The 16,592-nt window shown below is 43.2% G+C and overlaps 1 protein-coding gene and 1 long non-coding RNA gene across 2 annotated transcripts; one reads left to right on the top strand and one right to left on the bottom strand.

Moving 5' to 3' along the window:
* Nucleotides 1–945: 945 nt before the first annotated feature.
* Nucleotides 946–5,936, bottom strand: LOC144379565 (uncharacterized). The gene is made up of 3 exons (XR_013442752.1): nucleotides 5,559–5,936; nucleotides 2,243–2,610; nucleotides 946–1,854 (listed from the first exon to the last, which is right to left on the bottom strand). It is a non-coding gene; the product is annotated as an uncharacterized LOC144379565 (long non-coding RNA).
* Nucleotides 5,937–6,264: 328 nt separating this feature from the next.
* Nucleotides 6,265–16,232, top strand: LOC118549022 (protein lifeguard 2-like). Its single transcript, XM_078059873.1, has 5 exons — nucleotides 6,265–6,309; nucleotides 6,460–6,648; nucleotides 8,592–8,681; nucleotides 11,463–11,510; nucleotides 15,696–16,232. Exons 1-5 carry the CDS (start codon nucleotides 6,265–6,267, stop codon nucleotides 15,846–15,848), a joined length of 525 nt encoding a protein of 174 aa, XP_077915999.1. The 3' UTR covers nucleotides 15,849–16,232.
* Nucleotides 16,233–16,592: the final 360 nt, after the last annotated feature.

The following is a 16,592-nucleotide window of genomic DNA, read 5'->3' as shown; positions in this document are numbered from 1 at the left end:
TATTCCATCTGCTGAGCCTAAACTAGTGCTCCTTTTCCCCTCCTCAAAAAGTCAGAGGAAATATTCTTTCTGTTAAGTATCAAAAATAGATAATTACATTTCTATTTTTAGTTTTGAATATTGTGTCATGAAAATAATGTTTCTGTCTCTTCAGCTTTCATTATCAAAGTGTTCCTGATCCTGTCAGCTCAGCTGGTGGTCACTGGGGCAATTGTCAGCCTGTTTATTTTCTGGTAAGTCTTTGCTACTGATATAAATTAAATATTAAGTTATTCACATTAATTCTTATTGAATCGACTCGACTTAATTCTGATCGTTAAACATTATCTATTTTCTCTTAAACATCCATAGGATATGATATCTCTATAGCTTTGTGGTTTCTGAGGCAACTCTTAGACCGAGGTGTTGGTAGATTTCTATGGTTTTGCTTCAACTTCCTAAGCCGAGATCTTTTTGTCTTACTCTTATTTGGGGCACTATTTCATTTTCTATTTCCCCTGAGCTATTTCCACAGATAAAAGTGGATAAAAGGAAGAAGGAGATTATGGAGGCTTTGGAGACTTGGAACGCGGTTAAATGCAGAAATTATTTCGGGGCTATGATCCATCACTGCTTAAACTTAGCCTATGAAAATCTCTACTTACAAAACAAATTTATGAGAAGTTGATATATTTTTTTTTTGCTTTGTACACCTAGAGACCTCAGTATTTTTTAAAAATAAAAACGTCACCAGGACATGTACATTCATACAAATTTGACTTACATGACTGTCTTTTTATGAGTCTATTTTAAGAAGCAAGGTATAGTTCTAGGTTTCATTATTTCACTCCTCATTTGTCATTGTCAGTCATTTAGGATTTACCCCTTTCTCATGAAATTGTTTTATTTCTACTTAAGTATTACATTAAGCAATTTATTGTTTAAAACTATATTAATTTTTTTTTAATCAGGAAGGGTTTAAAATCTTGGGTGCTCATGAATGCCTGGTTCACCTATGCAATCTTGTAAGTATTCTTGGATTTCATAAAAAGTGATTTTTCTACCAGCTATTGATTGAGGTTCTTTATTAAAAATTAAGTAAAGGTATAACATTCTGGAAATGACAAAATTATAGAGATGAGAAACAAGCAAATTAGTGGTTAGTAGGAGCTAGGGTATGTGTGTGTCTGTGTGTTCCCATAAAGGGATGGCATGAGGGAGATCTTTGTTGATGTTTTAATGATGGGATAGTTTCAAATCTTGATTGTGGTGCTGGTTACACATACCTACACAGACTTGTGTCATAGGTCTATGACCTAGCATTACACACACATTGTACCAATGTCAAATTAATGGTGTTGGTATTATCTATATATATGTAAGATGTAACCACTGCGGGAAACTGAGTGAAGGATACATGGGTTCTCTCTGTCTTTTTGCAACTTCCTGTCAATCTATAATTATTTCAAAATAAAATTTAAAAAATTCTATGGATGGCAATGAGCAAAGTCAGTTTTAAAAGCTAAAAAAAAAAGCAAAGGTAATCATCTGCATATATTTTTGTTTACTTTATACTTAGTATCAGATGATAACATATAATAACGTATCTCTATCTCTATCTATTTATCTACCTGTATCATATGATATAATCACTGGAAGCAAATAACACGTGGCTTTAAATTATCCTCAGGCCGGCATTTTTTGTTGTACTGATTGTACTTGCTTGCTGCGGGAAACTCCGCCGCCAGGTGCCTGCGAATTACATTCTCCTGGGATTATTTGTAAGTAGACTTTGTAAGCACTCCTTGTTGCTTGCCTCTGAAATCTATTCCTGTCACATTAGTAATTCCACTCCTTTTATTGTGGAAAATCTTCCTGTGGAATAATACAGATAAAGTATTTGTGAGATGTTCTCTTGGCTGGATTCTGGTTGCAACGAAGTCATAAACTTACTTATGAGACAGTATCCACACCCCTTTACTGAGAGAGAGGATCTGGGGACCCTGGGCAAACTTGCCTTGAGAGGCCACACAGGGGAGCCCCCTCCGAGTCCGGGCTGCATTTCAGGAATAGCTAACTTGACTGTTTCTGGCCCTCTGCCAGGCACCACAAACCCATTTTGTTATGGAAAGTGGGTTTCACATTTGGTTCACAAACTCGTGGGTGAGAAGTGTAATTTTCCTTATTTTTGTAAGATTTATTTGTTTCAAGTCTCACCGGGAGCAGAAACCCAACTCAGCGCAGCTTCTCCCTATTTCCTCACCTTGCATCTCAGTTCAGGAGAGTTGGGGGTTGGGGGGCTCCAGGTCCTTGGCTCTCCTCCCCTCACTTACGCGTGGTCTAGTTCCCGGTTCACAGCGCCTCCCATGGGGCTTCTACTCACAAGGCCTTGCCACGTTGGTCCTTTCTCTGTGGATCAGTGCTGCTCTGGGCCACAGAAAACGTGTGGCTCTTTTTCTTGCCGCCAGTTCCTTTCCCTGCTGCTCACAAGGATTCCAGGATCTCAGCACCCTCCCATTGTGAAGATTTACTTACCAACAGATTAATTCTTCATCTGGTTCCACATCAGATTTAAGGGAGCTTATAAAAATACCCAGAATATAAGAAGATAAGATAAATTGGTGGGGGAATCTGATGAAAGGAAAAAAATAAGGGTAGGAAAATAAAGCCAGTGGTTAGATTGTATACAAAATGCATAGTAAATGCAAAACAGCCAAAGCAGTTTTGAGGAAGAGGAACAAAACTGGAGGTGTCACAAGCCCAGATTTCAAGATCTACTACAAAGCTAGAGTAATCAAAACAGTATGGTACTGGCACAAAAACAGACACATAGATCAATGGAACACAATAGAGAGCCCAGAAATAAACCCGCAACTATATGGTCAATCAATCTTCAATAAAGAAGGCAAGAATATACAATGGAAAAAGGACAGTCTCTTCAACAAATGGTGCTGGGAAAACTGGACAGCCACATGCAGAAGAATGAAACTGGACCACTTTCTTATACCATACACAAAAATAAACTCAAAATGGATTAAATACCTAAATGTGAGACCTGAAACTATAAAACTCCTAAAAGGAAACATAGGCAGTAAACTCTTGAACATCGGCCTTAGCAATACTTTTTGGATCATTCTCCTCAGGCAAGGGAAACAAAACCAAAAATAAACATTTGTGACTACATCAAATTAAAAATCTCTTGCACAGGGAAGGAACAAAACAGAAAGGTGACCTACTGAATGGGAGAAGATATTTGCAAATGATATATCTGATAAAGAGTTAATATCATATATATGTATATACTATCTATCTGTTCATACAAATGAACACCAAAAAAATCTAATAAAAAATGCACAGAGGACCTGAATAGACATTTTTCCAAAGAAGACATACAAGATGGCCAACAGATGATCTGCTCAACGTCACTAGTCATTATGGAAATGAAATGAGATACCACCTCACACAAGTCAGAAATGACTACTATCAGAGAGACAAGATATAACAAGTGTTGGCGAGGATGTGGAGAAAAGGGAAGCCTCTTGCACTGTTGATGGGAATATAAATTGGTGCAGTCGCTGTGGAAAATGGGATGGAGTTTCTCCAAAAATTAAAAAATAGAAATACCATACGATCCAGTAATTCTACTTCTGAGTATTTACTCAAAGAATGAAAACACTAATTGAAAAAGATATGTGCACCCCTATGTTTATTGCAGCATTATTTACAATAGCCAAGATATGGAAGCAACCTAAGCGTCCATTGATAGATGAATTGATAAAGAAGAGATGGTACATATATACAATGGAGTATTATTCGGCCATAAAAAGAACAAAATCTTGCCACTTGTGACAACATGGATGGACCTAGTGGGTAAGTGCAAAGTGAAATAAGTCGGACAGAGAAAGACAAATATCATATGATCTCACTTATATGTGGAATCCACAAAACAAAACAAAACAAATGAACAAACAAAACAGAAACAGACTCATAAATACAGAGAACAGACCGGTGGTTGTGAGAGGTTGGGCGGTGGGGGGGGGGGGGGGAGAGGGAGTAGGAGACACAGGTGTTGGGAGTTTGAGAGGTACAAACTTCCAGTTATAAATAAGTCACAGGGAACGTAGTCAATCCTATCATGATAACTTTGTATGATGACAGATGATACCTCACTTACTGTGGTGAGCATTTTGTAATGTATATAATTGTCAAATCACTATGTTGTATACCTGAAACTAATACAATATTGTATGTCAACTATACTTCAATTAAAAATTTAAAAAATGCATCGTCCTACACACTTGAGTGTGATAAGCCTGGATTTGGGTCTGTGCCTTCTGGTGGTCAAAGAGAGGAAGGACACATGCCAATGGCGAGATTCTCAGCATCCATATAGTGCAGTGTCCAGTGTGATTTCTATGTTGGGAAGAATAGCTTCATCCCGAGGCTGGAGAAGACTAGCTCTCTGATGCTTACATGTGGGCACTTCCTTGGTTGCCAGAGCTTTGAAAGGCCTTTCTTACCTGGCGTGGATACCCTGCTCACTGCTGAGGAGAGCAGGTGGTTTCTCCCAGTTCCTGCAGAGACCACACTCAGGAAGGAGTGGGGGCTAAAAGCCAGACACAGAAAGATATTGGGAATCCTGGAGCAGAGGCAATAGGGTGGGGAAGTTTTTCCCAAAACTCCCGAATTTTTTATTTTAAAAATTTCCAAGAAAAAAATTTAAATTATTACAGGAGATCAAAGTTATTGGTCTCAAAAGAAGCTCTCATCTCTGAGGTTTTGTTGTGTATCCCAAAGCAGGTAACAGCTTAAGAAAATATTATAGAGGGACAAAGAATTAGTTATATCTTCTAGACTTTATGTCTTGACTAAGTATTAGGAAAAATATGGAGAAAACCATTTCAGAAAAGGAGTTGAGGGGAAAATGAAAACACACACACTGAGGACAGCTTTTGTCCCATAGCATTTAAGCCCCTAGAGCCCATGTTCTGTGCTCTTGAAGCCATTAGGCGGGTTTGACTTCTCATTCTCCTCTTGGGAAAACTGAAGAGTGGTTTCCCGCTTTATTTATTTATTTTTTTAAAGATTTTTATTTACTTATTTGGCAGAGAGAAAGACAGCGAGAGGGGTAACACAAGCAGGGGGAGTGGGAGAGGGAGAAACAGGCTTCCCCCTGAGCAGGGGTTCAGAATCCTGGGATCATGACCTGAGCCAAAGGCAGACGCTTAAAGACTGAGCCACCCAGGCGCCCCTGGTATCCCGCTTTAAATCTTTCCCTCCCCCTCCAACCTCTGTCTTCCTCCCACCATCCCCTCTCTCTGTCTCCCTCTGTCTCTGTCTCTCTCTCTCTCTCTCTCTCTCACACACACACACACACACACACTTACGTGCTGCAAAAGATGGAGAAATATGCAGCAATCGAGCAAGTAGGAGAAGAAAATCTTAAGAGGAAGGATGGAAGCAAGCACATTTTTCAAGTATCACGTGTACATGGAACAAATAGAGCTTTTTAAACCTATACTGGAAATAAAGACAGCTCCGGGAAATTTAACAAAGTAGAGAATCAGGCAGCTACTCACTGGGTTTGGGACACGCAGAGACGCAATCCAGGACTCTGGGGACCGCGGTCGTTCTCCTCTCCTCTCCTGGATAACGTTGGCCAGCTGGAGAAGCTCAAAGCCGCTCTAGCAGTCCTCGCCCCGCGGTTAGGCTGCGTCTTCATTTTTACTCCCGGGCACTAGCGGATTCTCTCCTGGCTCTTGCCGCGGACCAGAGAGTGAGCCAAGGCTCCGGACTTGCCTCTGGTGGAGGCGCCCTACCAGCTGGGGAACGTCGTCAGGCCCTTCAGCAACTGCTCACTGCTGTCGCACTCCACCTGTCTGCTGCTGGAGCCCGACCGTGCCCCTGGGGCCCTCCTTGTTGCCTTTGTTGGGCTCCTCCTCTGGCTTGAGCGCCTCTCTCGCACACGGCCCCGCCCCGGCTGCGGTCAGTGGACACGCTCCCGCCTCGTGCAGCCCCGGTGCAGCCCCCGTGCAGCCCCCGTGCAGCCCGCTTCTGAGCCCGAGACTGGCACCTACAGGTGCAGCTCCACGCGCAGTGGAGAACTGCCCTCGAGCCCCGTCCCCGGGGCTGGAAGGGCCTCCATCCTCCCCCTTCTTCTGAGGTCTGAAGCTTTTAATTCTCACCCAAGCACTGTAGGAAGGTCCGTACTGAGGCTGTTGGCGAAGCATCAGTGGAAATAGCACATCCTGCTTTGATAAATTAGGATTCTGTGTGGTTGGCGCCATGGGATTAACGGCAATATGGTCTACAGATAAACCTTTTATTACGGTTTCGATATTCCTATTGAATGCATCTTTAATTCCCTAAGTATGTTGAAAGTTACTCCTGCGTTCTAAGAATTTTTACTAATAAAAGAATCTTGTCAGTCTTGGGGGGAATGTTAGGAAAATGTTTAGTTCCACTCTTTGTTTCCCGTAGTTAATCTTCCCGGTAGTTTTGCACGCTAGCGTTATCCGTGCTCCCGCTCGCTCCCTCGACCCTGCCAAAAACACCCGCCCCTTAAACCATCTCCTCTGGCTTCTGCGCCTCGGGCATCGGGGTTCTGATTTACTGTGCATTTTGTTTTTAGACGGTTCTTCAAGGTCTGCTGCTCGGAGCCGTATCAGTGTAAGTCTTGGATACACATTTCCTTTTCCGTGCCTGCTTCTCCTTGTATGTATGTCAACAGTAATCACAGTCTCTGCTTTCAGTTTCTATAACGCTGAGGAAGTGTTATGGGCAACGGCTGCAACCGCAGTGGTGACGTTATCGCTCACTCTGTTTGCTCTTCAAACAAAAGTATGTATCACCGGCACCGATTACCGTCCTAAGCGAGTGTGCGGATGTGTGTTCCTTTGCCCCTGCTGACCCGCTCTTACCCCTCCTCCCTCCTGCTCACTGCTGTCCTGCGGGCCTCACCTCCGTGGCCTCCCCGCCTTCTGGCGTCTGACTTTGCTAGTAACCACGTTAAAAAGGCAAAAAAAAAAAAAAAAAAAAAAAAAAAAAAAAAAGGACCAGGTGAAATTAATTTTAATCATACATTTTATTTAACCGGATATATGCAAGGGATTACCATTTCCGTAATGGCTAGAACAAACATTTTACTATTTTACATCCTTTTTTGAACTAAAATTCAAATCCAGTGTGTTTTAAACTTACAGCCCACTTCACTTGAGCCACCCTTCAAATGCCCACCAGCCGCAAGTACTGAATGCACCGCTGCAGACAAACATTTTTTTAACAGCCATCAGAATCACCTGGAGGGCTTGTGAAAGCAGGTTCCTTGGGCTCCACCCTGGGGTGGCGGCTTCAGAAAGCCTGGGGCGTGGGCCCAGTAATTTGCCTTGCACCGGTGAGGCTGATGGTGTGGAACCACACTTGGAGACCTAATACTTCAGATTACTCTCTTGGTGTGCAAAGGGTAGGGAGTGAGGGGGGAAATAGAGGAAGTAGGAAAACGCTCTGACAAAATATCGGAGATTTCAAGGGTCTTCTTTTGCTGCATAATCTTATGCAGGTCAGAAGATGATATTCCCCTTCCTTTAAAAGAATCCTCATCTTTTGGGGGCGCCTGGGTGGCTCAGTCAGTTAAGCGTCTGCCTTCAGCTCAGGTCATGGAGCCAGGGGTCCTGGGATTGAGTCCTGTATCCAGGGTCCTGGGATCGAGTCCTGCATCCAGCTCCCTGCTCCGCGGAGAGCCTGCTTCTCCCTCTGCCTCTGCCTCTCGCCTGGCTTGTGCTCTTTCTCTCTGACAAATGAAAAAAAAAAAAAAAGAATCCTCATCTTTCCCAGGCTGATTTGGTCCCTGATTTATTAAAAAGGCAAAACCAAAAAGCATATTAATAAATTTCAAAATTGCAAAAGAATCATTAGCAATAATTTTTTAAAGCATAGTGTATTTTTATTAAAATATATGCATACAAACATGAAAAAGGTGCCCAGTTAACATTGGTCTATTTCATTCCATTACTGTATTCTATGCACAACACTTTTTTTTTTTTTAAGATTTTATTTATTTATTTGACAGAGAGATAGAGAACACAAGTAGGCAGAGGGAGAGGGAGAAGCAGGCTCCCCGCAGAGCAGGGAGCCCGATGCGGGACTCGATCCCAGGACCCTGGGATCATGACCTGAGCCGAAGGCAGCCGCTTAACCGACTGAGCCACCCAGGCGCCCTATGCACAACACTTTTAAAGATACGAATAATTATGATCATACTATACATATAAATTTACATCCTACTTATTCAGTGTACCTTTTTTATTAGGGGAAACTTCATATAAATACAAAATAGAATAGTATAATGAACCCTCATGTATCCTTGGCTCCTGTGATTTCCTCGATACTCTGACCCACTCCTCCCTCCTGAAGCAAGTTCCAGTCAGCAGCACACTTTTTAATGTAGCATTTTTCCGTGGTGGGGCAAATGGATTTCCATGGTTCACAGAAATGTCCTGGGTAAATATTAGCAAATGGGTCAGTGTCTATCTATGGGTATAAAATGCGTCTTTAAACATCCTGAAATTCCTTATAGATGATAACTGAGTTGTTTTTGTGTTGTGTTTCCTCAGTGGGATTTCACCATGCTCAATGGAATGCTGTTTGTTTTACTCTTCGTACTTATTATCTATGGAATTCTCTTACTCTTCATACGATCATATGTAAGTAGGATCTCATTTGGGAACCTCAGAGAATCGTTAGAAATGTAGGGTGACGTGGTTGTGTTGTGTAGGTTGTGTTGGCCTGGGTCCTCTGAGAAGCAGACCTGAAATGCGTGAAGCACGTGAGGATTGTAACGGGAGAAATGTCTCCGGGAGGAAAGGGGCCGGGGAGCCGCTGGTGGCTGGAAGACCTGTCCAACCCCAGTAGCGTATCTGATGCCAAGTGAAGGAGGGGGAAGGTGGGTGGTGGGAGCCTTCTAGACAGGAAGTCAAGGCAGGTTCATCAAGGCAGGTTCACTTGTCCTGAAAAGTGAATGACAGGGGCCCTTGAGCTAAAGTTGACTGCACTCCTGTGTCTCCCAGGAAGGGCTCTGCTGCTCCCCAGTGACTGAGAAGTGGCAGCCAGGCCCCTCCCTGGAGCTGGAGGTCCGTGAGGCCTGTCCTTGTGGCTGCCCAGTGTGCCAAGGACATGAGGTGTGGGGCATGAAGACTGAGCTCCTTCTCTAGACCACAGATGTCTTTCCCTCAGACGGTGTAGGGGGTGAATCTCCCCACGGGGCAGGTCAGACTCCGTCTCCTATCCTTAGGTGCTGCTTGTTTGAAGTGATAGGAGTGGAGACATGGGCTTTTTAAGACTTTCCCCGACAACAGCCTAGAGGAGGCTCCTTGTTTTCCAATTCCAGCTTTGCTTGCTTGCTTTCCTTCCTTTCTTCCTTTTATATCTTCACTGACTTCTTACTAGACACAAGCCTGTGGTTTTCACATAGGCATTACATTGAATTCTCACGACCTTCCTGAAAAGTACATAGGTCATCTACTATATAGGTAAGGACACAGGCTCAGGGAAATTAAATAATTCGTCCAAGTTCACATGGGGAGTATGTGGTAGGGGTGGGATGAAAGCCCCATCCGGGTGACACCAGTGCCATGCCCTTTCCCGCACTGCGCACCGTCTGCGGACCGAGGCTGCAGGGCTGTGGGGAAGTGGAGGCAGAGCGTCTGGGCCTGTGGCCTGGCTGGCATTGGCCCCTGTGTGGGGACAGGCGGCCGGGTCCACTGAGGACTGGCCTGCGGCCTGTGACCTTTGGACTAAAGCCCCAAGGCCAGCTTGGCCCAACTGCTGAATCAGAGTTTCTTTGATAACAAGTGGACTTGTTCAGTGATCTTCAGACACATAACCAGCAGCTCTGCCTGAATTGGTTTAGCTTTCCGAATGACCGTAGAGACTTACAGCTAGGGAGATAGCATCTATATTTTATTTACTTTATTTTAATTTATGTTTAGCATCTATCTTTTAGAGATAAAAACTCAAAGATATCACAAAGATGTGCTTTAAGAGGCCATACAGCTCTCCAATTATTATTACGGATGGTAGCCCAGATACTGGTAGTAATAACCCAAATATTTATTAGCTTGGTTCTGTAGGTCTTTACAATACCATCTCGGTGCAGTTAAGGAACTGTGTTTCCTACTAGATAGATGAACCCCAGTTCCCACTGTAAACTTCCTTTCACAAATATCTACAATATATAATCTTACACACCCGTTTAAACGGAAGACTTTGACAGGACCTTGTTGTAAGTATACATGCTTGTTTGACTTGGGCAATTTTGAATTCTTCAGACTCCAGTAATCAGGTGTTTTCTTAGTGTTAGCTCAGTCCAGAAACACTGCCCCTCCCACACGGTGTCACTGACTCCTAATTTATGTCCTTCACCAAGAATCTTCCCTGGTTAGCAGAATGCTCTCTTTATCTAGGATGAGCTTTCTTGTCCTGAAAAGTGAATGACATGATTTTTCTCATATGTTATGCACCACCTCTTTATCCTCTCCCCCATGTAAAGCCAACCCCTTTGGCATTCAGATCAGTCCTATATTCTGATCAGGGCTGTTCTGGTTGCACTGAACAGACTAGCTTGAGGCAAAGACCCAGGGGATGTTCATGGAACTCCTAGGTGGGAAGAAGCGACAGGATTCACAGAAATGGAAATCCCCTCCCCTTCCTCTCTTGGGCTGAGCTGACGGGCCAACTCTATTTGGATAGTAATAGATCCAGCACTAGCTGATGATACAACAGCCTCTGAGAATTTCTGACCGGCCTGGTGCATTTGTTTGATCCTCCTCACCTATAAGGTTTCTGGTCAGTCAAGAGAGTCACTGCTGTTGGAGTGGATGTCTTCCATCTCTTGTCAATCAGCTCTAGCTAGGGCGCTGGAGGGTCACTATTTTCCCAGAGCGACCTGTTCCAAGAGCTGAGTGTAGGGGCAGGTGCTGGAGAAGGGCTATGTGATGGTGCAGAAAGTGAAACATATCCAGTATGTTCTACTTGCCCTACCGTGCATGAGATGTTTAACACTTACTTGATAAAACTGATTTGGTGGGGCGGCTGGGTGGCTCAGTCGTTGAGCGTCTGCCTTCGGCTCAAGTCATGATCCCAGGGTCCTGGGATCGAGCCCCACATGGGGCTCCCTGCTCGGCGGGAAGCCTGCTTCTCCCTCTCCCACTCCCCCTGCTTGTGTTCCCTCTCTTGCTGTCTCTCTCTGTCAAATAAATGAATAAAATCTTTAAAAAAAAAAAAACTGATTTGGCAAGGGTGGTTTTCATTTGTTGGCTGAATGGAATGGAGTGGATGCTGTGGACCACGATGTTCAAAAAGATGAATTTCCCCACAGATTTGACTTTCCGTAATATTGGGTCCTTATCTGACAGCAGTGACCCAGGTGAGCCCTTTCATTATTCTGAATCTTGTTCTTAACATACAACTGTTTCTTCTCCTTGCAGTGGTTGCATCTGCTGTATGCTGGCCTTGGAACTATAATCTTCTCACTCGTAAGTCCATTCTCCCTCACTTTGACGAAGTGCATATGGTATCTGCATCACGGTGCCCCTAAGCCTGTGCTGGCCCCAGAGTCTAGTAGAGTCAGGAATCTACTCGAAAACCCTCCGGGAGACTTCGCCCTCCTACGCCTCCCCCTCCTCCTTTCCCTCCTATCCTTCTTCTTTTTCTTTATGAAGACAATTTTTAGAGCAGTTTTAAGTTCACAGCACAATGGAGAGGAAGGTAGGTACAGACGTTTCCCATATCCCCCCGTGCCCCCCCACATGCATGGCCTCCCCCATGATCACATCCCCCACCAGAGTGATACATTTGTTACACGACGAACCTGCATGGACACATCACAGTCACCTAGAGTTTACATCAGACTTCACTCCTGGTGTGGCACACTCTCTGGGTTTAGATAAATATATACTGACATGTTCCATCACTATGACGTCACGCAGAGTCTTTTTTACTGCTCTAAAAATCCTTTGAGTTCCACCTTTTGATCCCCACCCCCCTACCTCCAACCCCTGGCAACCACTGATCTTTTTCCTGTTTCCAAATTTTGCCTTTTCTGGAATGTCATATAGCGGAAGTCATCTAGTCTGTAGCCTTTTCAGAACGGCTTCTTTCACTTAGTGATGTGCCCTTAAAGTCCCTGTGTCTCTTCGTGGCCTGATAGTTCATTTCTTCTTAGTGCTGAATAACATTACATTTTCTATGGTGCCGCGGTTTATGGCTCCGTCCACCTACTGAAGGGCATCTTATTTGCTCCCATGTTTTGGCAATTTTGAATAAAGCTGCTATAAACATCCGTGTGCAGGTTTTTGTAAGTTTTCAACTCCTTTGGGTAGATACCAAGGAACATGATTGCTGGATCGGATGGTAAAAGTATGTTTCGTTTTATAAGAAACTTCCAAAATGTCTTCTAAAGTAATTTCACCATTTTGCATTCCCGCTGGCAATGACTGAGAATTTGTTGCTCTCCATCCTCACCAGCATTTGATGTTGTAAGTGTTCCAGAATCTGGCCATTCTAATAGTGGTATCTGATTGTTGTTTTAATTTGCATTTCCCTGATGACATATGATGCAGGGTATCTACTAGTGGTGTTTATTTGCCACCTGTGTATCTTCTGTGGTGAGGGGTCTCTTAAGTTCTTTGGCCCATTTTAAAATCGGATTGTTTGCTTATTGTTGAGTTTTAAGAGGGTTGTTTTTTTTTTTTTTTTGTATATTTTGGATAACAGTCCTGTATCAGATGTGTCTTTTATAAATATTTTCTCCCCTCTGTGTCTTGTTCTCTCATTCTCATGACCTTGTCTTTCACAGAGCAGGAGTTTTGAATTTTAATGACCCCCAGCTGATGCATTATTTCTTTCATGGGTTGTACCTTTGGGGTCATATCTAAAAAGTCATTACCATACCCAAGTCATCTAGGTTTTCTATGTCATCTTCTAGGAATTTTATAGTTTTGTGTTCTACATTTAAGCCAGAGATCCATTTTGAGTTAATTTTTGTGAAGGTGTAAGGTCTTTGTCTAGATTTGGGTTTTTTGCACATGGATGTCCAGTTGTTCGAACACCACTGAAGAGAATGTCTGCTCCATTGTCTCGCCCTTGCTCCTTTGTCAAAGATCAGTTGATTATATTTATGTGCATCTAGTTCTGAGCTCTCCAGCCTGTTCCATGGATCTATTTGTCTCTTCTTTCACCAATACCACCCTGTCTTACTTACTGTAGCTTCATAATAAGTCTTGAAGTCAGGTAGCATCAGTCCTCCAACTTTGTTCTTCTCCTTCAGTATTGTGATGGCCATTCACACACACTTATTTAAAAAAAAAATGTACTCATACTATATAGAATGTTCTGTCTTGCTGGTCCGATGGTAGTGGGTTCTCAGAACTTGTTAACACTAACGTTGGTATACAACGCCCACCCCACCCCCCACAGCTAAATTTGACTGGCCCTAAAAAAAAAAAAAAAGACTGTTCTGTCTTTGCTTTGTCACTTAAAAATAATGGTCTCCACATTTTAACAGACATGGATTGAGTTCATTCTTTTTTAAAGGCTGCATGATATTCCATTTTATGTTTTTATCATGTCACATATTTTAGGTTTTCTCTTTATTTATTTTTGGCATTTCCAAACATACCCAGAATTAGAGAGAATGGAGTAATAAACTCCACACGTTATCACCCAGCTTAAAAATATCCACACTTTGCTTCATTGTGTTCCTTTTTGTTAGAATTATGTCCTATTTTCAAATGTCAGAAAAACTTAGACCAGGAGGCTAATGTTACGTATGTACATTTTAGTTTTCTTACTCCTTCCGCTGATATGAAGAGAACTGACTTGTGCTCATTTTCCTTTACTCTTTTGCTCTCATCCTTTGCATACTGATGCATGCTTTTATATCTCTTGTGTCCTGTTTTCAGGCATAGTTTGTTTCCATGCAAAAGTACATTGTTGTTTCTCTTTCTGGAGGCAGAACAAATACTCTTGTAGACTCAGACAGGTCTACCCAACACTAAACAAATAATGGGAGAGGGAAATCGAAATTTTTTTCGGGGAGGTGGGGAGGAGATGGTTAACCATGAGAGCTGTAGGGGTGAGGCAGGGTGTTACCCCCAAATGCTCCTGGGGGTCTGAATCCCAGCTCATCTTACTCTCTCGCTTTCAAAAACATTTCACCTGGGAAGTGCACTCCTAACCACCAAGACGTGTCTGTGAAATGATTAGAAGTTATTACCCTCATATAAGAAGAAATAAGATAAAGTCAGGAGTTCTCGGAGGAGAGGAAGAGAGAAAGCGCTTCTCCATAGAAGTCAGGACGCCAGGGTGATAAATGAAGGCTGGAAGCTCAGCTGCTGGGCAGCCCGTTTTCTAGGGTGACCAACTGTCCTGGTTCGCCCAGCACTGAGGCATTTTCCAAGGACACACTGGAATGATTGGTCACCCTAGCTTATCCCCCGCCCCCCGAAGTTGCTGGAATCAGTCAGAGGGAGAGGGGAGCAGTGAGGAGAAGGGACTCAGTGTCAAGGTGAGGCACCTGCTTTGGCATCCTGCCCAGCCTTGGGTTGGACTTCCTTCTCTGCCATTCGCCACAGTGTGATTTTCTCTTCTTGGAGGCTCAGTTAATCTCCCCTGCCTCCACCAGGTGGGTCACATTTTACACGAGATGATGTCTGTAATGAGCTGGCATGAAGCCACCCAGGAGTGCCCACTTCCTTTCCTCCTGGTCTTCTCTCCCTTCCTCCTTATCTCTCCCAGTCTGAGTGGCAACTGGGGCCCACGGAGAGCTGATACCAGAATCACTTGGGATGGGTCTTACTGAAGTGGATATTGTTGTAAACGAGTTATTTTAAAGCATCCTTAACACCCCAAGAATTCTCTGTAGTGCCAGCATTGATCTGTCCGGTGGGGCTCTGTGGCTCTGCCCCATAGCACTGGACTCCATCTAGAGTCTGGATACAAAGAAGTGAGGGGCCGCTTGTTTTCTTTTCCTCCTCTAATGAACTCCTGCTGCCCGGGGCTGCTCACCTGGCAGCAAGCACAAGGGCAAGAGGGCTCCCTGACTTTTTCCTTGATGTTTTAGGAACTCCTAATTTTACCTACTGTAGCTGAGCTAAAACGTTTATTTTGGGAAATATTTCACCATATACAAACCCCATCTTCCCCTCCTTCTATTTTGGATATACCAACAGCATCATAAAACCATCCCAATGTCAAGGTTTGAAAAACGCTATCATCCAAAGCTCCAGGAATTCAGAATTATTGCTGTGTGTGAATCTAAATGTCAGGGACCATCTTTATTTTCGTTCTTTGTTCAGCAAGAACGTGTGGGGAAATCACAAATACAGGGAATTTTGTAGTTTATCTCTGTGTCCAATCGTTCCACCTGGTCCACTTCATTGGCTAAAGGCCCAAAGGTTTCCGCATTTGGAAAGCAAAAGGAGGCTTATGGACTTGGTGCCACCGTCATCAGGAGGATGGAGCACTTGCTGTAATAGGTAGAAGATGCACTTGGGGACAGAGTGAATGGTCGAGGCTGTAAAAAGAACATATATATAGCCACAAATTGAGTTTCTGCAGTATATTTACTGATGCTAAAATATTTTTTCCGGGTAATTTAGGATACCTACTTGATAGAAATGTACAATTTAGGTAGCTAATTCTTCTTTCTTTTCTTTAAGTACTTGGTAATGGATGTACAGCTCATGGTGGGAGGGCGCCACCATCATTCTGATCTGCACCCCGAAGAGTACATTTTTGCTGCCCTGAACATCTACTTGGATATCATCAACCTCTTCCTTTTTATTTTGCAACTGATTGGACTGGGACGGTAGTCATAGGGCCAAGACTGGTTCGTGTTGAAAAGAGGGAAGGAGGGATGCCTGTGACATGTTGCCAGGCTCAGACATGCGGAGGCTACCCCACTTCATTAGCCTTTTAGTACAAAAAAATATTTAAAAATACTTATTTTTTTTTTTTGTCAAATGAAACCAAGCATTCAGTAGATGGTAGCTGTAGCTATGATATTTTTAGTTCCATTGTCCCATTGCAAAACTTTCTGGGGGACACTTCTGATTTTCATAAATTCAGAAGATGAGTATCATAATTACATACTAACAAACATTTGCAAGATGTCCATAACACTGTTGAAGTGTTCCAGGCAGTCTTTAAAGCTGTAAACAACATCTCTGTACATGAATAAATTTGATTACAGAAACCTATATTTACCCATTCTCTCTTCTTGGACATTCTGTGGACATTCTTGAATATTTTCGCATCTGACTTTTTTTTTAAGAGTAAGATAAACTGAAGAATTCTGCCTTTTCCCTGTATTCCAGGGTCAGACTGGGGAGAATAATAGCATCTCCCTAGTAGGGGTTCGAGAGAATGAACAGACTTCATGTACGTAACGGGCTCAGGATAGAGTGTTAGCTGTATTGTCACCGTCTCACCTGTATTTCTGGGCTTAACTCAGCGACCACCTCCCCTAACTGTCTGGAACAACTAAGAAAATGATCTTAATTGTGATAAAATACTCATAACCAAATTTACCATCTTAACTACTGTTAAGTGTACAG

Source organism: Halichoerus grypus, chromosome 12 (genome assembly GCF_964656455.1).
Source record: "Halichoerus grypus chromosome 12, mHalGry1.hap1.1, whole genome shotgun sequence".
Classification (NCBI taxonomy): Eukaryota; Metazoa; Chordata; class Mammalia; order Carnivora; family Phocidae; genus Halichoerus; species Halichoerus grypus.
This window is presented reverse-complemented; position numbering and strand designations above follow the sequence as displayed.